Raw genomic sequence first — 22,092 nt, 5'->3', positions numbered from 1 at the left:
CACCTGAGAATTGTTAAGTGGTCAAGGCTGAGATGATGAAATCACCAATTCTGGATAGAAACAAGAGAACCAATGGGAATGATGTACACGCCTACTGGGTGGAAACAGACAACAGTAGGTGGTACCTTGATTTGACTATAATAATGACTACAGATCCCAATGCATTTTGTGGGTAGTAGTTGTGGATAGTAGGAGTGAGGAGTATTGTTGTGTTGGATAGTTTGGAGCTGTGTATATAGTACAATAAAGTAGATCTTTTATATAAGACTACTGAGTTGTCTGGTGTCTTGGGTGAAGCTACAAGAACCAGCAGGACCCTGGAGAAGAAGGGTGAAGACTTCTGTGGAAGCAAGAGTGAGAAGGCTTGGAGAGTTTGTCAGGGTCTTCAGCCTGTTCTCTGCAACTCTTGCAAAGATATAACAACTGGCCAAAACTGGTCAGCGTGGTGCACAACCAGGTGGTGAGTTCCAGGCCAGAGGTGAAGAGCCACAACTCCCATCATCCCTGACAAGGGTTATGGGCCCAGTCACTGCAGCACCCAGCATCCACAGAAGCTGAAAGTTCCAGAGAGTGGAAGACAGATCAGAGCAAGCTGTTTACGCTGCACTGATAAGCTCCGTGAGTAACTCCTCCTGTGTTTTGATTAAGCCCGAAAGGGGTCAGCTGTGCATACTCAGAAGGACTGTGTCAATTGAGTCACTGCACAAATTAAAATGGAGTTTTTGAAGTTTAGTAAATTGAATAGAAGCAACTACTCCACCTGGAAGATTTTTGCCCAGTCTCTGTTAGTAGGAGAAAGTTTATGGGCCACTGTTGAAGCCGGATTGCCAGCCGCAGCAACTGCAGCTGTAAAAGAGAGAGATAACAAAGCCAAGGCTTGTCTTTTCCTAATGCTGGAAGAAGACTTGATTAATGATGTTAGAGATAAGGAAACTGCCAAAGATGTGTGGGACACTCTGCAAAGATTACACACTCCTTCTACTGCCTTTGCAAAAATGCTATGGTCAAAAAGAATTTATAGGCAAAAGATGGAGAAGGGCCAGTGTGTCGTGGAGCATTTGAAAAAGATGCAAGATTTGTTTGTGCAAGCTGAGCTTAGAGGTGTGGAAATTAGTAGAGAACAACAGTGTTATATCTTGATTGAGTCCCTAGACCCTACTTGGGGCAACATCACAAATGCTCTGCAAAACTTACCAACTGAAGAATTAACGAGAGACTTAGTTGTGGCCAGGATTCTGGAAGAGAATCAAAGGAGACAGTCTGAGAGAGATGACGCAGCAACTTCCAAGACTGTGCCAAGTGAGCAAGCCAAGCCTGATGTGCGTGGGATGGACCAGGCAGCTTCTTCGAGGGAGCAACGGAGATGTTTTTACTGTAAAAAGATTGGACACCTGCAGAGGCACTGCAAGCTTTTGGCAGCTGATAGAAGCAAGCAACAGAGCAGGTGGCAACCTCGACATGACCAGAGGCAGAAGCAATCCAAGCCACCATTCTTGAAGGACAATAGAAATAATAATAAGGTGTTTGCCACCATGATAAAGGAAAAACAAAAGTCAAACTCTAAATGGCTTGTAGATTCTGGAGCTTCGTCCTCCATGTGTAATAACATTAACTTAATTAGTGAGAGAAAGCCAGCCAATGTAAATGCCGTAGTTTTGGCAGATGGGAATGAGCTAAATACTGTAAATCAAATGGGAACAGTTTACATTCCAGGGCTGAAAGAAAACTTTAATGATGTTTTGCATGTTAAGGAATTAGAAAACAACTTGTTATCAGTGAGCAAATTAACAGACAGAGACTACATAGTAACATTTGAAAAGAACTTGTGTAAAATAACTTTAAATGGGGAACTGCGTGGCATAGGCTTAAAGAAAGATAAGCTTTATTTCCTGGAAGAAAATGTTGATAGTTATAAGATTGAGAATGCCAACAATATTGATAATGTTCCGTTGCACAAAGACTGCATACATGAGCTTCATAGGAAATTTGGCCATGCAAGTTTCAAGAGTTTAAAGAGTTTAATAAGCATGTGTCCAGATTTGAAAGTAGCAGAGTGTAAAAATCATTTAGACTGTACTGTATGTAACCAAGTCAAGGTCAGAGCGTATCCAGTTGCTAAGAAGTCTAAAAGGATTGCTCAAAGACCATTTCAATATGTACATGCTGATGTAGCCCAAGCTAATTGTTTGTCACTAGGGGGAAGCAAATATTTCCTGGTTATTGTTGATAGATTTTCAAGATTTGCATATGTAAGAATACTGAAAAATAAGTCAGAAGCTGGGCAAAGTTTAAAAGCATGGGTCAGGATGATAGAAAGAAGGTTTGATAGCCAAGTTGGGACTATTGTCACAGATAGAGGTGGCGAATTTTTAAATAACCAACTGTACAATTGGTTTCAGAAGGTGGGGATAAGACATGAAACCACAAACCCTGCTTGTCCAAGTGAGGATGGTTTAGCAGAGAGAAAAATCCAAGACATAAAAAGGATTTCTGCTTGCATGATGGCAGATGCAGGAGTAGGTGAAAGCTTCTGGGGTGAAGCTACGCTGACTGCCATACATATAAGTAATAGATTGTATCATTCTGAGATTGAAGACATTCCCTACAGAGTGTTATATGGGAGAGTGCCAAATTTCAAATATTTAAGGGTGTTTGGTCAATTTGCACATGTGTATATACCTTCCTGTTTCAGGAGAAAAGGAGAACCAAAAAGCAAAAGGCTAATGTTTCTAGGGTATTCAGGAAACAGCTACAAGTTTCTAATGAGAGGAAAAGAGATACAGTACTCCAGGTCTGCAAATTTTGAGAGACATGCTGGCTGGGACAAGCTGCATGCCAACAAGGAAGTGTTCTTGAGGTTAGGTAGCTCAAGTGAGCAAGAAGCCCAGACTGAACCAACTTCAGGAAACGGAGGGGTTTCAGTCAAGCCAGAAGCCTCTACTAGCAGTAGTGGTAGTACCTCAGATGGAGAGTCACAAACAAGACCAGTGACCACTAGGATGACGGAAGACAAGAGATTTAGCAAAAAGACAACATCTACTAGTGCAGACAGTGATGAGGAAAGAGGCAGAACGACAGAATTCGTACCCAGGCGAAGTCACAGAATTAGAAAGTCACCAGATAGATTTGTTGTGACACAGGCAAGAGCTTGTACAGTAGTAGAAGAGCCTGAGAGTTTTGAAGAGTTGGAGACTTTTTCTAGGGAAGAACAGGAAAGATGGTGTGAGGCAATGGATAGTGAATTTAGTTGCTTGGTGAACAAAGATGTTTTTGAAGTTGTAGATAGACCCAAAGATAAGAAAGTGATTGGTTGTAAATGGGTGTACAAGAGAAAGGAAATGCCTGATGGAAGCATTAAGTACAAAGCTAGATTGGTAGCTAAGGGTTTTGCACAACAGCAGTATGAGAATTTTGACAAAATTTATTCTCCAACAGCAAAGCCAGAAAGTTTGAGAATGGTGTTAGCTGTAGCAGCAAGAAGGAATTTGATAGTAGAGCATTTTGATTTTGAAACGGCTTACTTAAATGCAAACTTGGATGAAGAAATTTTCATGGAACAGCCACAAGGTTTTGAGGAGAATGGAAGTCAGAAGGTTTATAGATTGAAAAAGGCATTGTATGGTTTGAAACAAAGTGCTAGAGCTTGGAATTTGTGTATCAATGATGAGCTAGTGAAGTTAGGTTACAAGAGAAGCGTGGCAGATGCATGTGTTTATACAAAAGGAGACATAGTGCTTGTGATTTATGTTGATGACTTGTGCGTGGCAGCAAAGTCAGAACAGGAAATTGAGTCAGTGAAAAGAGAGTTGTCTGAAAAATTTGTTTTAAAGGACTTAGGTTTGTTAAAGTCATATTTAGGAATTAATGTTGAGTGGACACAAGATGGACATTGTTTATTGAGTCAGAGAAAGAAGATAGAGAACTTGATTGAAAAGTGTGGACTACAGAATGCCAAGATAGTAAAAGCTCCAATGACAACTGGTTTCGTTTCTGAACCAACAACCAGAGATTTTGAGGACAAGACTTTTTTCAGGAGCATCATAGGATCTTTACAATTCATTTCTTGCCACACTAGACCAGACATTGCGTTTTCTGTTAACGTTTTATCTAGAAGAGTTTGTAATCCTAAGGTTGAGGATTGGACAGCTGTGAAACATTTGTTAAGATATTTGAAAGGGACTTTAGACAAGAAGTTAATCATCAGAAGCAGTAACGCGGATTTAGATTGTTTTGTTGACAGTTCGTTTGCTTCAGAGTCAGGAGACAAGAAGTCAGTCACAGGAATGATCATCAAATACAGTGAAAGTCCCATTGTATGGAGAAGCAGAAAACAAACTAACGTAGCGTTAAGCACAACTGAGGCAGAATTTGCAGCATTGAATGAAATTGTGAACGAGGTACAATGGCTTGAACAATTGTTAAATGACCTAAACGAAAATTTCAGAGTACCAGTAGAAATTCAAGAAGATTCGCAATCATGCATAGCAATGGCTGAAACAGAAAGTTTAAAGAACAGAACCAAATATGTGGGTGTAAGGTACCAAAATGTAAGAGACATGGTTCAAAAAGGAGAAATAGAATTGAGATATATAGAAACACAATATAACATTGCAGATTTGTTTACAAAAGCACTAACAGTGGATAAACATGAAAGGTTGACACAAATGGTTGGAATGACAATGTAAGTCACATACAATATTTTATTTCGGAGGGGATTGTTAAGGAAAAAGCAACATGGGACATACAATGATTGAAATAAAACATGTATGTGAGAGTCTGAGTGACTCAGCAGAAGCAAGTAGCAACCACACAGGTGTAAAAAGGTAAAGCAATTAACAAGTCCTGAAAGCCAAGGACAGAAAATGTAAAGTGGTTAATTGGGCACACCTGAGAATTGTTAAGTGGTCAAGGCTGAGATGATGAAATCACCAATTCTGGATAGAAACAAGAGAACCAATGGGAATGATGTACACGCCTACTGGGTGGAAACAGACAACAGTAGGTGGTACCTTGATTTGACTATAATAATGACTACAGATCCCAATGCATTTTGTGGGTAGTAGTTGTGGATAGTAGGAGTGAGGAGTATTGTTGTGTTGGATAGTTTGGAGCTGTGTATATAGTACAATAAAGTAGATCTTTTATATAAGACTACTGAGTTGTCTGGTGTCTTGGGTGAAGCTACAAGAACCAGCAGGACCCTGGAGAAGAAGGGTGAAGACTTCTGTGGAAGCAAGAGTGAGAAGGCTTGGAGAGTTTGTCAGGGTCTTCAGCCTGTTCTCTGCAACTCTTGCAAAGATATAACAACTGGCCAAAACTGGTCAGCGTGGTGCACAACCAGGTGGTGAGTTCCAGGCCAGAGGTGAAGAGCCACAACTCCCATCATCCCTGACAGGTTAAACCACTCCTAAAAAAAGCCTTCCCTTGACCCTCTGGACAGAAACAATTACAGGCCTGTTTGGATCTTAATATTCTTAGGCAAGGTAATTGAGAGGGAAGTCGCCATTCAACTCCAAGCAGTCTTGGAAGAAATGGATTTTTCTACATCCATTTCAAACTGGATTTAGGACGGGTTACAGAGTTGAGACGGCCATGGTCGCCTTAGTCAGTGACCTCCGTCTGAGAATCGACAGCTCTTTGAAAAGGGGAAGTCTGACCCTGCTGGTGCTATTGAAGGCCTCTCAGTGGCCTTCAATAGCATTGACCACAGTATCCTTCTGGAACTTATGGGAGAGTTGGGAATTGGGGCACTGCTTTCCAGTGGTTCAGGTCCTACCTCTTGGGCAGATTCCTGTCACTTGGGGACAGTTGTTTGTCCAAGAGGGAGCTCAAGTCAGGCATCCCTCAAAGCGTGATTCTGTCCCCAGTGCTATTCAACATTTACATGAAGCTGCTAGGTGAGATCATCTGGAGACATGGGGCGGGGAGCAGGGAGACCTTGAAACAGTAGTACATGCGCTGGTCACCTCTCGGCTCGACTTCTGTAATGCACTCTACATGGGACTACCCTTGTGCCAAGTTCAGAAACTTCATATTGGTAAAGAATATGGCAGCCAGGTTGGTTACGGACACTTCTAGAACTGCCACATTACACCGGTTCTTAAATCCCTCCACTGGATGCCCATTAGTTTCTGGGCAAGATACAAGGTGTTGGTTCACTCTGGAACGACCTCTGGATGAGATCCATCCTATTAACACCTTGGAAGCCTTTAGGAAGGCTATTAAGATGGATCTCTTTCCAGACTAGATGAGATCTATTGACTTGCCTCCCCCTCCTCCTGACCCTTACCCTTGCCATCGTTAGTGTGATGGAAATTGCTATTGATGTATATCGTTCCTGCCCTCCCCTCTCTCCTTCAGAAAACGACCCATTTCTTGCCCGAATAAAACATTTTTACTGTATTGTGTTATGAAAGTTTTAAATTTTCTTGCTGTTTAATTTTTAAGGGTTGATTAATGTTTTTATAATTGGGAGAAGGGTTGGGGGTTTGGAATTTTAATTGTATTTCTTAAATTGTATGTTATTTTATTACTGTAATCCTCTTTGATTCCATTGAAAAAAGGTGGAATATAAATAAGAATAAGAATAAGAATAACAACATCTCTTCAAGGGGGTCAAAAGCCCTTTCAGTATGCTCCCAGAACTGGGGGGGAATGTTTCTGGCGCTGTGGGTCTCTCTGTTGGTCCTCCTCTGCAGGGCTGTTGTGAAGGAAAAGATAACTATGTGAGGGAGGATGCCCAATCTGGATCCTGTGGGTCTCTAAGCCTAGTTCCCAGGTTGACAGGGGATTGCCAGAGTTTTGAGGTCCCTCTGTCTCCCTGCTCTTGGCTTTGGCCAAGAGGATTTTGGCTCTTCTCTCCCCCCCCCCAAAGCCCCCTCCCCCAGGACTCCAGAGAAAACTCCCCAAGAAAAATGTCATTGAATTCTATCCTGTGCGATGCTTTCTATTTGGCACAAAACTCTTCCCCAAATGAGGCATCAGAAGAGAGGGGTTCTCCTCGGCCCCACTTTCCACGAGGGAGGGGGCTCCTCAAAGACCTTTTTACCTTTGGATCCCCCTCCCCTCCATGGCCATGCCTCTCTCCAAGGATCCCACTGGCCTTCATTTCTCATAATAACTCCCCAAGTACCAGGGACCCAATGAATCCCCCAAGGAGGGGGCAGGGAAAGAAAGAGGGAGAGGAGGCCTTGCAGGACCCCTGCCTTTCTTTGGGGGGAGAAGAGGGGCTTCTCCCCTCCAGCCATTCCTCTGAATGAACAAGGGCTCTCCCCACTTCCCTCCCTCCCTCAGAACAGACTGTGAGGGCAGCAATGGCTTCTGGGGCTGAGACTGTGCAGGCGCATATAGTCCCAAAGGCCCCTCCTCTGCATGCACAGGTCCTAGATGCTGCTGCTTATTTCGCTGGCAGCCTTTGTGGGAAAGGAAGGTATGCGCCGGGGTTCAGTGGCCTCCCCTTCCTTCCCTCCTTGCTTCCTTTGAGGAGACCGCAATGGAGCCTAAAGTGCAGAGCTGGACTCAGGAGGGAAAGGCAGGAAAGGAAGGCTCTGCTTTGGAAATATAGCTCTCTCTGTGTATCCTGTATGTTTGTGTCTGTGTCTCTGTGTTGTTCTTATGGCTGGGAATGGAGATGAGAACTGAGGAGAGAAGAAAGGGTCATTTTGGGGCAAATTCAGAAATTCTGTGCATCAAAGTCCAGTGTGTTGAAACAGTAAAGAACTTTATTGAGAACACATAGAAATTCAGTGTTTAAGCCAGAACTGACCACTCCAATCCAAACAATACATTAAAACCCCTAAAACCTAAAACATGACCCTCTTCCAAACCTAGCCCCCACCTCCAATTCCCACAGTCTCTGCCTCACAGGTATCAAGGCCCCCTTTTGCCATTCCCAGAAACTAGCCCTTTCTGTTAATACCTGCCCCCAACTTTCTTAAGCCAAAATCCCACACATTGCAAAAGCTATAATTCCCATAACTATTCTAACCAGCTGCAACAAATCCCAACCTCCCATCTACCTAACCTATACCACAACCCACAATCCCCAGCCAAATTGACAACCCAAAGCAATTATCTATACTATTGGCAATTAAAACCTAAACGTAACAAAATCCAACTTGAAAACATAGAGACATATTGACAGACAAATTTTACAAATAAGATCACAAGGGCCTTTTCTTTGTACTGCTGGATTGAAAATATATTTGTTGTATTCGTTATTGACAAATATAATGTTAGGATTTGTGTGGCTTCTCTCCTGTGTGGACTCTCTGATGTTTCACTACGTCTGACTTCCATGAAAAACCTTTCCCACAATGCTGGCATTTGTATGGCTTCTCTCCAGTGTGGACTCTCTGATGTTTCACTACGTCTGACTTCCATGAAAAACCTTTCCCACAATGCTGGCATTTGTATGGCTTCTCTCCTGTGTGGACTCTCTGATGTTTCACTACGTCTGACTTCTGAGAAAAACCTTTCCCACAATGCTGGCATTTGTATGGCTTCTCTCCAGTGTGGACTCTATGATGTTTCACTACGTCTGACTTCTGAGAAAAACCTTTCCCACAATGCTGGCATTTGTATGGCTTCTCTCCAGTGTGGACTCTCTGATGTTTCACTACGTCTGACTTCCATGAAAAACCTTTCCCACAATGCTGGCATTTGTATGGCTTCTCTCCAGTGTGGACTCTCTGATGTTTCACTACGTCTGACTTCCATGAAAAACCTTTCCCACAATGCTGGCATTTGTATGGCTTCTCTCCTGTGTGGACTATCTGATGTTTCACTAGGTTTGATTTCAATGAAAAACATTTCCCACAATGCTGGCATTTGTATGGCTTCTCTCCTGTGTGGACTCTCTGATGTATCATTAGGATTGATTTCCGAGAAAAACATTTCCCACAACGCTGGCATTGGTATGGCTTCTCTCCTGTGTGGACTCTCTGATGTTTCACTAGGTGTGACTTTGACGAAAAACATTTCCCACAATGCTGGCATTTGTGTGGCTTCTCTCCTCTGTGGACTCTCTGATGTTTCACTAGGTTTGACTTCTGAGAAAAACATTTCCCACAATGGTGGCATTTGTATGGCTTCTCTCCAGTGTGGACTCTCTGATGTCTCACTAGGTGTGACTTTGAAGAAAAACATTTCCCACAATGCTGGCATTTGTATGGCTTCTCTCCTGTGTGGACTCTCTGATGTTTCACTAGGTATGACTTCCAAGGAAAACATTTCCCACAATGCTGGCATTTGTATGGCTTCTCTCCTGTGTGGATTCTCTGATGTATCATTAGGATTGACTTCTGAGAAAAACCTTTCCCACAATGCTGGCATTTGTATGGCTTCTCTCCTGTGTGGACTCTCTGATGCATGACTAGGATTGATTTGTAAGCAAAATGTTTCCCACAATGCTGGCATTTATGTGACTTCTTTCCTGTGTGGACTCTCTCATGACTCAAATGTTTTTCTGTAAAGAACGACAATTACAGATGAGACTGAAAATCAGACTTAACAGAGGAGGGTGTTACTGCATGATTTAGCCCTCATTAATCCCTCCTTCTTAGAGATTAAATTAATAAAGTTGCTGTGAGTAACCTAATCATGACCCTGATGCTTATGCCCCTAAATCCATTGAACGGTTGCATTCTTACTCATAGGAGCTAGCAAAGAAGAGACACCATATGGGAACTGCCTTGAGGGAATCAGTGGAAGAAGATAGTCAAAGGACTGTTGAAAAAAAATATTCAATTAAACATGTGCAAAAATACTTTGATTGACAGGTGGCATCATATCCTGTGAGACGGCCACTGAATGCTGAGTCAGACCCCAAGGCATGATGCAAGCTAACGGCAGAGGATGCTTCATGCTGTTTGGCACCAGGAGAGGACTCACAACCAATACAGTATGCAGCTCACATGAGGATTGGAGTGGATTGGATCAGAGTTGTGTGAGCAAGAGATGGTGAAGTTGACGGAAGTCGGAGAGGAGAGCTTGCAAATATTTGTATTATTTTGCAACTCAAGATAGAGAAGCTCCAAGGATTTCAATGAAATCGACTGTGTTTGTGACTTATTTTTAAGTGTGAAAAGTGGTCATTGCATTGCAAATGCCTATATCTGGATATTTGCGTCCGTACTCTGCTATGATATTTTTGAGCTGTATTTGGGTGCATCACCCTCAGATTGTAGCGTACATTGGCTTGTGAACGCGATCAAAATTCAGAGCCAACAAGAATCTGAGAGCCGGTGAGCTAATCCCTTTTGTCTGATGTATTTGCATCAAACACCCATTGCATTCAGTTCATTTCACACCATTCTTCCCCCACAAAGGAAATATTCTAAAGTGATATAAACCTTTCTGAACTCACAGTTTCTGCTCCCAAGCAGAAACCAATTTCAGTATAACTATCAGCCCCGACTTGCTGTTCTTCGGTGTCAGTCCAGTTACAGATAGACACTCTGTTTGTTTTCATGGCTAAACTCCTCAATGCACTCACCAACCCCAATTGTCATGGGAACTACGGACCTCCCCTTATTTCAAATCCTCAGCAATTGGAATAAAGATCTGGATAGATAACGTATCACCATTATCAAAGCCTTACATCTATTCACCACTCCACCTTTGTTACCTAGTTCTTGCGTGTGTGTGTGAACACTTATATGTATGTTTCTGTGTGTTTTGCTTTCCCCCTAAATAAAACACAAAAACCTATTTCAAATCCCACTGAAGATCTGTTTGATTCAGGAACTGCTATAGATTGGCTGAGTCCAGAGGTCACTATTGCCCCAGCAAAACTATTTCGCTTTATTGAGCTAAGTACCAAACTCCCCTAAAAGCATAGCGCTATATAAACATTCCAGAATTGGCAGTTTAGGATTGGATATTTAGAAACCTTACAAAGTGGAGACAATAGTGCCTCACTAAAACTAGAAATTCCAAGATTCCGCAGGAAGTTGTTATGACAATTATATTACGTGTGATAGGGAACTAGGAATCATAGTACAGCACAAGTTGAACATGTGTCAACCATGTGATGCAGCAGCTAGAAAGGCCAATGTGATCCTAGGCAGTATCAATAGGAGTATAGTGTCAAGATCAAGGGAAGTAATAGTGCCACTCTATTCTGTTTTGGTCAGGGCTCACTTGCAATAATCCTGTGTCCAGTTCTGGGCACCACAATTTAAACAGATGTTGAGAAGTTGGAGCATGTCCAGAGGAGGGAAACCAAAATGGTGAACAATCTGGAAACCATGCTCTCTGAGGAACAACTTAGGGAGCTGGATATGTTTAGCTTGGAGAAGAGAAGGTTAAGAGTGGATATGACAGCCCTGTTCAAATATTTGAAGAGATGTCATATTCAGGATGGAGCAAGCTTGCTTTCTGCTACTCCAGAGAAAAAGACATGGAACAATGGATGCAAGCCAAAGGGACAAGAGATTCCACTTAAACTTTAGGAGGAACTTCCTGACAGTAAGAGCTCTTCAACAGTGGAATATACTCCCTCAGAGTTTGGTGGAGTCTCTTTCTTTGGAGGTCTTTAAACAGAGGCTGGATAGCCATCTCTTGGGGATGCTTTGAATGTCTATTCCTGCATGGCAGAAGATTGAACCGGATGGTCCTTGTGGTCTATTTCAACTCTTTGATTCTATCATTCTAAAGGGGAATCATATTGCTCTGACAGTAGATTATGAATGGGCCCTCAGTCTTCACAGGAAGGGCAATGGATTCAGGTTCCTTACCCACAAAGGCCACATTCTCATAATTTTCTATCATAACGGAACTGTACATAAGTTTCTGCTTCTTTGTCAATAGTTTCCATTCCTCCTCGGTGAAATATATCGCCACATCCGCAAAGGTCACCTGCAACACAAAATAGCCCTCATCCAGAGAGTGACTAAACAAAAGCGGAGGAAAACACATGGTGCATTGCAAATATTATTTCAATACTTCACAATTCAGTCCAGGAAATAAACTTTAAATTCTGCAAGCAAGCAAAAAGCTACAGCATTTGAGATCCAGTTTGTCTTGAATCCTTTCAGTATAATATACAATATAATAAAGAATATAATTTAGGCCATTTCTGAGATATTATTGATTGATTAGGATACTGACTATCCCAACATGTACATTTAGTCACCAATGAATTATAGTGCATTTAGCCATATCTCACCTAATTTCAGAGGCAAATTTCATTTTTAAAAAACAGTTCTGGTCCAGAGATATTCTTCTATAGCCCCCAGCATTTCACAGATGGGGAAAGGAAGGCACATGTGCACAAGCAACACCAGAAGGGGATCAAGATGGCCAATGAAGATCACACAAGCGAGGAAGGGTACAGTAGTTTGCTTGTGCCTCCGACTCCTGGCAAGGGCTAGACCGTGCCACCTTTTCGCCTCCCCTCTCCCCTCTTTTGAGTTGATGGGATGCACACTATTTTGAACTTGTAACACATTTTGCAGCAACTGAACTGACCTGAGAAGAAGGGGGAAAGTGGGAGGAGCAGAGAGAAATAGGACATTTTCAAAGCCCCTGAAAAAATGAGGTGACAGAGGATTACCCAGGACTCTCTAGGCCAAACTGGGACAGTATGTTCTCCACTTGCTTTCATGAGCCGGTCCAGACACAGATGAAATGAATAGTCAGGATGGCAACTTACCAAAGAGCTGTTGTTCCTGGGCAGCCTCATTCTGTTGGAGCCCAACTCCCTCTGCTTGGCCTCTCTGTCGGCCATCAGGTGGGCAGGGGGTCCTGGTGGTCCTGCACTTGGTCACTTCCAGCAAGAGAGGCCCCAAAGCCGTGTCCAAGGAGGCCGAGATGAAGTTCCTGAGAAAAGGGACCAGGATTACGATTGGCTTTGCAAGAAACCCTGCAGCACTCAAAGAGACAGAGACCAGCATCCTGCTGGTGACATACGCAGGTGACATATGCCTCTTTTGGGCCGATGCAGAGGTGGGCATCCCCTTCCTCCCTCTGCTCCAAACAAAGCCCCTTGGACCTAGCATAGATTCACTGCAGCTCCCCTACACAACAGATACTCCATGCCTTCTTAGAGTGGTGGGGGATTAGAGGATGGGGAATTGGAGAGGGCCCTGGTTATGTACCCGTAGCTAGATGTGAAATGAGTGCATCATAAATAAATAAATAAATAAATAAATAAATAATCAATCTGCTGAAACCTTCGGAGGTCCCCAGTGCTTTTCCTCAGCATCAGCCACTTTCCCAAGAAGGCTGCATCCACACTATAGAAATAAAGTACTTTGACACCGCTTAAACCTCTCAGTGCTATGGAATCCTGGGATTTTACCTTTGGGCCACTTAGCCTTCTGTGACAGATAGCTGATGCCACAATGAACTACAAATCCCAGGATTCCATAGGATGGAGCTAGGAGAGTTAATGCGGTTTCGAAGTGGATTATTTCTGCAGTGTAGATACAGCGTGAGTCGGTTTTAAAAGGATAGAAAGCACCCAATTCTTCTTTTTACCCTCCTAATAATGGTTTTCCTTTAAAAAATAAGTAATTTTTTTTAGTGCCTAAACCTTATTTTTGTTGTTATTTGTTTCTATGTGTGTTTGTTTTATTCTCGTAATATGAGTTATTCTGGTCTGTCTCCTTCCTTCTTCCCTGAAAATCTATTAATAAGGAAACTGGGGAGACTTTTAAAACCTCCCAAAGGAGCTCTTTTTGGCCTTTCTGGGGGGACAAGCCTCCTCTTAGAAGCCAAAACCCAATGTTTATGAAGAAGAAGAATAAGGCTTACATTAAAACTATCTTTCCCATTTCTGACCCTTTTTAAAACCCATGTTCCCCAGAAGAAGCAGAGCTCAGTACACTCGTCCCCCGGGTTACGAAATTAATTCGTTCCGGCGCCATTTTCGTAACCCGGGGGACTTTCGTTAGCCGAATCCCCATAGGCGCTAATGGGGAAAAGCCGCGGCTCCGCCGCGGCTCCATTTAAAATAGCGCCGGCTTTTTTTCGCAACCCGGGTAAACCTTCGTAACCCGGAAATAATTAATTAAAGTTTTTTTTTTCGTATCCCGGGATTTTCGTATCGCGGCGCGTTCGTATCCCGGGGTACCAGTGTAATAAGAAAACCCTCTCAGAAAAGACACACAAAGAGACACACTTCCTTCCTTTTGGCCCAAGGAGCCTGGCCTCCTTCTCTCTCTGGAGCCTCAGGAGAGAAAGAGAGACCTCTGTTCAACTGAGGCTCAGAGAAGGTTCTGGAACATTATTCCCAACAGTCACAAGAAGCACAAAATGGCCGCCAGAATACAAAATGGCCACCTCCACCTCAGCGCTTGGCAGTTGGAGGCCTCAGCACAGCAGTGAAGCCTACCGCTTCCAGGCCTTCTGCTTCTGCTCCACTCCTCCCTCCTTTTCTCTGTCTGCTCCTCGCTGACTCTTCCGTGCTCAGAGCTAAATAGAGAGGCAGAAGCTCCTTCCTTCTTCCAAGGCTTCCAGGCCTTGTCCCTCTGCTCCCTCTCCACTCCTCTCTCTCCCCACCTCTCTCTCTCACTCCTTCCTTCCTTGTTTCTGTCTATCTCTTTTTCTTTCTTTCCTTCCTTCCTTCCTTCCTTCCTTGCTTCCTTGCTTCTTTCCTCTCTCTCTCTCCTTCCTCCTTGTCTCTCTCCCACCCTTCTCACTCTCTGCTCCTCGCTCTCTCTTCCGGGCGCAGAGCTAAATAGAGAGGCAGAAGCTCCTCCCCTTCTTCATTCTGGCCAATGGGGGCAGAGGAGCTGGAAGGCCCCGCCCCCTGCCCCACCCTCACAGGCTCCTCCTGCAGTTAATATGGAACAAGGCAGGAGGGACCCTGGAGCCCCAGCCACACGGACACTGGCCAAAGGCACACATTCCCAGAGCCTAAGACCCATGAGATGGCAGCCCTATGCAGGGCAGGACCCTCCTCTCTCTGGCCCTGTGGATGCTGGGAGATACAGTCCAGGAATACACTGCAAATCCCATTGGCAAGAGAAAAGGCTACTACTACTCTCTGATGTCTCACTAGGTGTCAGAACCTGTTATTAGGATCAGTTATAAGGTTATATCTTTTCAGTTCATGTACATTCACTTGATTTTAAAACCTCCCAAAGGAGCTACTTTTGGCGTAGTTTGGGGGACAATCGTCGTCTTAGTGGCCCTCCTATTAGAGACCCCTCCTCTTTTGACCCAAATCCTTTATGAGGCCAAAAACCCCTTTGTTAGGAAGCGAACCCCGAATATCTCAGGAAGGCTCTATATCTGTGAGGTTTGGAATCCTCTGATCAATGGCCCACATCCAAACGTATACCAAAAGTAGAAAGTCTATTGTGAGAGCATTGCAGTAGTGATCTGTAACACTTTTTTGCAGAGTCTGAGGCTTCAGAGAAAAATGTACACTTTTAAAATTATTATTATGATGATTAACCTTTATTTATAAAGCGCTGTAAATTTACACAGCGTTGTACATACAAAAACGCCTCCTCCTTTCTCCCCCTGCTATTTCCCCACCCCAGACACACTTAGCCAGGTCCCCATCACAACCCAGCCTCACTCAAGACATTTGCAACATTGCCAGCTAGTTGTCTAAAACAACACTCCAAAGCAGTTAATAGGGACCCACTTAGAAACTAACACCGACTTTAATATTCTACCCATATACTCTCCACCCCCCCCCCAACATCTTAGCTAACAGAACAATATAGGTCAGATATCTCAAAACATACATGAAGTGATTATATATGAACTGAATATATACAGCATTATAACTAGGGTTGCCATCTCGGGGGACCTCAAAACTGGGAAAAAATGTAGGACAAAGCTTAAAATGTAGGACATTTTTTTAAAATTCCCTGGCCAGGAAATTAACCAAAAAAAAAGGTCCTACATTTTTAAACCTTCTCCAAGGCCTCGCTGGGCCTGGGAGACAGCCTCTCCCAAGCCGCTCGAGGACTCTAGGGCCCCGCTGGGGCCTGGGAGACTCTGTAGGCAAGAGGTGCACCATGTTAAGAACTGCATTAAGCAAACTTAGGCTGCTGCACACTGCTTTCACTCTCATCACTCCATCCTATGGAATCCTGGGATTTGTAGTTTGTTGTGGTGCCAGGGCTGGGCTTTGAAATCTCAGACATAAGAGAGGCAAAAGGCTTGGGCTGCATCTACACTGCAGAAATCATCTGGTTTGAGACCACTTTAACTGCCTCAGCTGAATGCTATGGAATTCTGGGAATGGTGGTCTGTTCCAGCACCACAGCAGAATGGCAGTTAAACCCCTGGAAAGCTATCTGACCAAGGTGACCAATGCCCTCACCCCAAAATGTAGGGCACCCAAGCAAAAAAATGTAGGACATGGCCAAAAATAAAAGCTAAAAACACCCATGTAATTATAAATCCATGCTTCTTAGCCATGATCCAAATGGAGGACATTTTGAAATGTGACAGAAGAGGACATGTCCTGGAAAAGGAGGAGGATGCCTGGTCACCTTGTCTCTGGTCCAAAATACACTGCAGAAATAAAACAATGCTGGGCTGAAATGCCCAGAGTTCCTCACCAAAGCTGCAGCCACACTGAGGAAAGAATCCAGTTTGAGAGTGACTTAACTGTCCTGGGTTAGTGCTGGGGAATGCTGGGAATTGTAGTACACTGTGGCCCCAGAGCTATCTCTGACAGGGAGTCCCATAACTCTCCAAACGTAGTTGAACTGCAGTGCCCAGAATTCCTCCCCAGGTGCATCCACACTGAGGAAATGGTCCAGTTTGAGACTGCTCAGTGCTGGGGAATCCTGGGAATTGTAGTCTATTGTGGCACCAGAGCTCTCTGACAGAGAAGGCCAAATGCCTCAGACACCAGAATTCCAGAGCATTGAGCTTTGGCAGTTAAAGGGGTCTCAAAGTGCAGAGAGGGGGGAGAGAGAAAAGCCTGGGAGTGTGAATGAGCTTGGCTGTGGGGCTGCTCCGAGAGGAGGAGGAGGAGGAGGAGGCGGAGGGAGGGAGGGAGGGAGCCAAGGGAAGTGCCAGGACCATCCGGAGCAGCCTCCTCTCTTCCACCGCAGCCCCCAGGCAACGCCTCCTCTGTGGATTATTCAGGCTCCTTTTGTCAAAAGAGCTCTGGTGCCACAAGAAACTACACTTCCCAGAATCCTATAGCACTGAGCCATGGATGTTTAGGGGGGGGTTCAAACTATTTCTGCAGCCTTTGCTACCCCAAAGCCCTTCCTATTTACAAGCAAGACAAAAGCTCTTCCTTCACCAAGCCATTGAAAACCAACCCAAGCGGAGGGCTGATTGCTTCTTTCCCATTGGTCAGCTTCGGGATAAATTTGCATATTACAATTAAAGGTGTTTAGGGCCTCAAAAACGATCCTGTGATAAAGAATTACAAGAATACTGACGCGGTTTACATTTAAAAGATGAGGCAATTAAACTCCCAGACAACATGAACGATTTATGGCCTTTTTCTCTTTTCTCACTGTAACCTGGAAAGTAAGGCTTCCTGAGGGTATATATACCAAGTGGGCTCACTCAGTATATAATAGCTCTGAGTGGCAGATGTTTTAAAGAGCTGCTCTCTAGGCTACGCCAGTGCGCCAGGTGGGGAGAGTGGCGCACAGCCGTGCGTGGAGGAGCGGACCCCGAACCGGGAACAAGGTGTGGGGGGCCCCCAAACCGGGCCGTGACTGTGAGGGGCCCCCCAAAAGCGTGATTGTCATGGGGGCCGCCGGGTTATGGCATCCCTAGGCCAACACAGCCCTTCTCCCATTGACTTCTTTGGGAATGAAGAAGGCTGGGACCAACCCTAGGACTGCAATCCTAGCCCCATTTTCATGAAGTTGAATCCCAGTGAAGTCTGGTGCAAAACGCAGTGCTGAAATGATTATAAAGATGATCATCATGGTCATGATTATGATAATAAGACTCTTCCCTTCAAAACCAAAAGCCTTGTGGAACTTCAAAGACTAATAGAGGTCCAAATCACATGGCAGAAATAATCCACTTAGAGTTCACTTTAACTGCTTTTGTTCAGCAATAGACAGTCCTGGGGATTGTAGTTTACTATGGCACCAGAGCTCTGTGACAAAGAAGGCTAAATGTCTCACAAAACTACAGTTCCCAGAATTCCCTAGCATTGAGCCAGGGCAGTGAAAGCAGTCCCAAAGTGGAGTATTTATTCAGTGTGTTTTGGATCTCTGTTAGTCTTTGTTTTCACAAGGCTCTGTGGTTTTGTTGACAAGAGATTTATTATTATTATTATTATTATTATTATTATTTTTTAAATTAAATTTTATTATTAAAACAGTTGTGTATTGTACATAAATAAGTTTACAATCAACTACATAATAAATAAACATCATACAAAACATCAAACAAGTAAACATAGAAAAAAAAAACCACAAAAAAAAAAAAACAAAAAAAAAAAAAAAGAAAAGAAAAAAAAAAAACAATCCAAAAAAAACAAAAACATCTCATTCTTATAATTCATAATAATTTGCCGGAGGAAAACCTTCTTAAATTTTATACCAACCTTCTTACCTATTAACCCTCAACTATCTATCCTACCCTAGTCTTCCTTCTTAACTCTCTCGCTTCCTCTTCCTCAACTCTCCTAGCTTCTTTTAACTACTTACTCTAATCTTCTTCACTTTCTTCTTCCTTCTCAACTACTAACTCCTTATCATTCCGTTTTCCTCTTACATTCCCTTCAGTCTCATCTGAGTCTGCCCTTCCCATTCTCACTTACATACACACATAAACTGACTTCCTTTCACCAGTATGTGTTCTATTATTGATTAATATTGCCTTTCTTAAATCACAAAAATATATTAACCTAGATCCACTTACCCTAAATTGCCATGTATATCATCATGTACACAGTCTTAAAACTTCAGTCCTCTGTAAATCTATATCTTTAAATAAACAGCTTATCCATATAAGTATCTCATACAAAACATGTAGCCATTTTGCCCCATTTGGATTCCAAAAATTTGAAAAACCCCTCCCAATCTTCTTTAACTTGGTCTTTAGGTTTATCTTTCATAAACTGTGTCAGTCTGTCCATTTCTACTCCTTCGTACAGTTTATAGATCCAGTCTTCAACCGTCGGGTTTGTCTGACACTTCCAATGTTGCGCATAACATATCCTTGCCATAACAACCATGTAATACAACATTTTTTCCTCTCTCCCTTTTATATCCTCTTCAAATATTCCCAATAAAAAACATTCCGGCTTATGTTTTATCTCTCTTCCCATAATTAAATTAATTTGATCATTAATGTCTTTCCAATAGTTTTTGGCAAATTTGCATGTCCACCAACAATGGTAGAAGGTCCCAATCTCCTTCTTACACTTCCAACATTTGTTATTTGAGTTTTTGGACATTTTTGCAACCTTAACCGGGGTTAAATACCACCGGAAAAACATTTTATAAAAGTTTTCTCTTAAATTTTGAGAGACTGTAAGTTTGAAGTTATTTTTCCATGTTCTTCCCCATTGGTTCAAATTTATAGAATGCCCAATATTATTTGCCCATATAACCATCTGCTGTTTCACAACCTCTTCTTCCAAATCCCAACTTAGCAATAATTTATATATTTTCCCAATCACTTTTTCATTGTTTTCCAATAAAGTTTGTATAAGTGCTGACTTATCCCGTGTGGAAGCGAACCCATACGTCTTTCTATCCTCTCGGAATCTTTCTTGTAATTGCTTGTAAGCGAACCAATTGATATTCCACCCTTCTTTATTCAGTTGTTCCTTAGGTTTCATTTTAATTTCCATTTTCCCTTTATCAATGATATCACTATATCTGATCCAATCCCCTTCTTTTATCATCTCTTTTCTATGGAAAGCTTCTTGCGGGGAAATCCATCCTGGTATTTTTGGAATCGCCCTATCTTTGTATCTGTTCCAGACTTTAATTAATGAACCTCTTATACAATGAGTTTTGAAAGATTTATTTTGTTTCTCTTTCCCATAAATCAAATAGGCATGCCAACCATAAAATATCCCGTCTGATTCCACATCCAACAGTATATCGTTTTCCAACATAATCCAATCTTTAATCCATAGTAGACAACAGGCTTCATAATACAACCTCAAATTTGGTAAATTTAGTCCACCCCTTTCTTTCACATCCTGCAACAATTTGAATTTAATTCTTGGTTTACATCCTCTCCAAATGAATTGAGATAAATCTTTATCCCATTCTCTAAAGGTTTTATTAGGTATAATGATTGGCAAAGTCTGGAACAGATATAGAATCTTTGGAAGCACCATCATTTTTATTGTTTCTATTCTCCCCATAAGGGATAATTGCAGTTTGTTCCATCTAATCAAGTCTTTTTTTATGTTACTCCATAATTTTTTATAATTGTTTTCGAATAGTTCCACTGTTTTATTACTTATTTGCAATCCTAAGTAATTGGTCTTCTTAACAACTTGAATACCGGATTCTTTCTCTAATCTTGTCTGTTCTTCCCTGTTCATGTTTTTAGTCAAGATTCCCGATTTACCTTTATTCAGCTTGCATCCTGACACTTCACCAAATTTATCCAATATTTCTACAATTCTCCCAATATTTTCATTTGGATTCCCACTAAACAAAATAATATCGTCCGCAAATGCCCTAATCTTATAATTGTTTCTTTTCAATTTCAATCCCTCGATTTCTTTAATCCCAATGGTCTTTTTAATCAAAATTTCTATCACCATTAAGAATAATAAGGGGGATAGGGGGCACCCCTGTCTTGTACCTCTTTGGATCTCGATAAAATCTGTTTTCTCTCCATTAATTCTAATTTGAGCTCTCTGGTTACTATAAATCTTTTTTACCCAATTCAAGAAGTTGTCACCTACTCCAAATACATTCAGTGTTTTTAGTAAAGTATCCCAATTCACAGAGTCAAAGGCCTTTTCCAAATCTAAGAAGAACAAGCCCAATTTTTTATCATTATGCTTATCATAATATTCCAGTACATCTAGTAAAAGTCTCGTGTTATCTCTGATAAATCTTTGAGGTAAAAAACCTCTTTGTTCCAACCCAATTGTGTCCTTCAAACAATTCTTTAGCCTTTTTGATAATACATAAGCAAAAATTTTGTAGTCACAATTCAAGAGAGATATTGGTCTATAATTCGAAGGGTCTTCCAAATCTTTATTTTCTTTGGGGATTAGAGTTATTTCCGCTTCTTTCCAAGAAGGAGGTATATTTCCTAATATTGCATCGTTCATAATTGTTTGGAGGGTTTCAACCACTTCGTCTTTAAACGTTTTATAAAATAAATTCGTTAACCCATCATTTCCTGGTGCTTTCCCTATTTTGGAATGTTGAATGGCTTCTTCGACTTCCAGATTAGTTATGGGTTGATTAAGTTTCTGTCTCATCTCCTCCGAAATGGGTTGAATATTACAGTTTTGAAGATAGTCCTCAAATTTCCCATGTTCAACTACTTTTTCTGCGTATAAATTTTGATAGAATTCTCTAAATATTCCTTTTATTTCCTCCTGCTTTGTTGCCATTTCTTCCCCTCTCCTAATTCTACAAATTGTCCTTCTCTGTTTTTCTTTTCTTAATCTGTGTGATAACCATCTACCTGTCTTGTTTGCTTGCTCAAAGAAATTTTGTTTAACCAATTTTAATTTTCTCCCTAATTCTTCAGTGGTAAGTGATTCTAATTGTTTCTGTAGAGCTTTAATCTCATTTTGTATTTCCTTATTACCTGGGTGTTTAGTTAGGTTTTCTTCCTTTTCTTTTAATAGCTTATTTAGTAGATTAGTCTTTTGTTTCCTTTCTTTCTGATTTTTAATGTTTTGCTGTGTGAAGAAGCCTCTAAAAACAGCTTTAGCTGCATCCCATACAATGGGTAATTTGACCTCATTATCCAAATTTTCCTTAAAATAATTTCTCATCATTTCTTTAGCTTCACTAACAATTTCTTTATTTTTTAACAGTTCTTCATTCAAATACCAATTAAATTTCCTATAAGCCTCTTTTAGTTTCAGTTCAATTGGGTTGTGATCCGAAATTTCTCTGTTTAAAATTTCCATTTTTTCCACTTTACTAATTAAAGAATTGGATACAAAAAACATATCGATTCTAGAAAGTGATTCATGTCTTT

The 22,092-nt window shown here is 41.9% G+C and overlaps 1 protein-coding gene across 1 annotated transcript in view; it reads right to left on the bottom strand.

Annotated features, from left to right (window-relative positions):
- Positions 1-8,192: 8,192 nt before the first annotated feature.
- The window catches only part of LOC149301635 (uncharacterized), a 35,375-nt gene continuing 21,475 nt past the window's right edge, over positions 8,193-22,092 (bottom strand). The window contains exon 3 of the mRNA XM_089484334.1: positions 8,193-9,424. Coding sequence (XP_089340460.1) covers positions 8,235-9,424 — 1,190 coding nt within the window. The 3' untranslated portion in view covers positions 8,193-8,234. The remainder of the gene's footprint in view (positions 9,425-22,092) is intronic.

The sequence above is a fragment of the Sceloporus occidentalis genome, unplaced genomic scaffold (assembly GCF_023333645.1).
Source record: "Sceloporus occidentalis isolate IW3139 unplaced genomic scaffold, rSceOcc1.0.p SCAF_21, whole genome shotgun sequence".
In the NCBI taxonomy this organism is placed as follows: Eukaryota; Metazoa; Chordata; class Lepidosauria; order Squamata; family Phrynosomatidae; genus Sceloporus; species Sceloporus occidentalis.
This window is presented reverse-complemented; position numbering and strand designations above follow the sequence as displayed.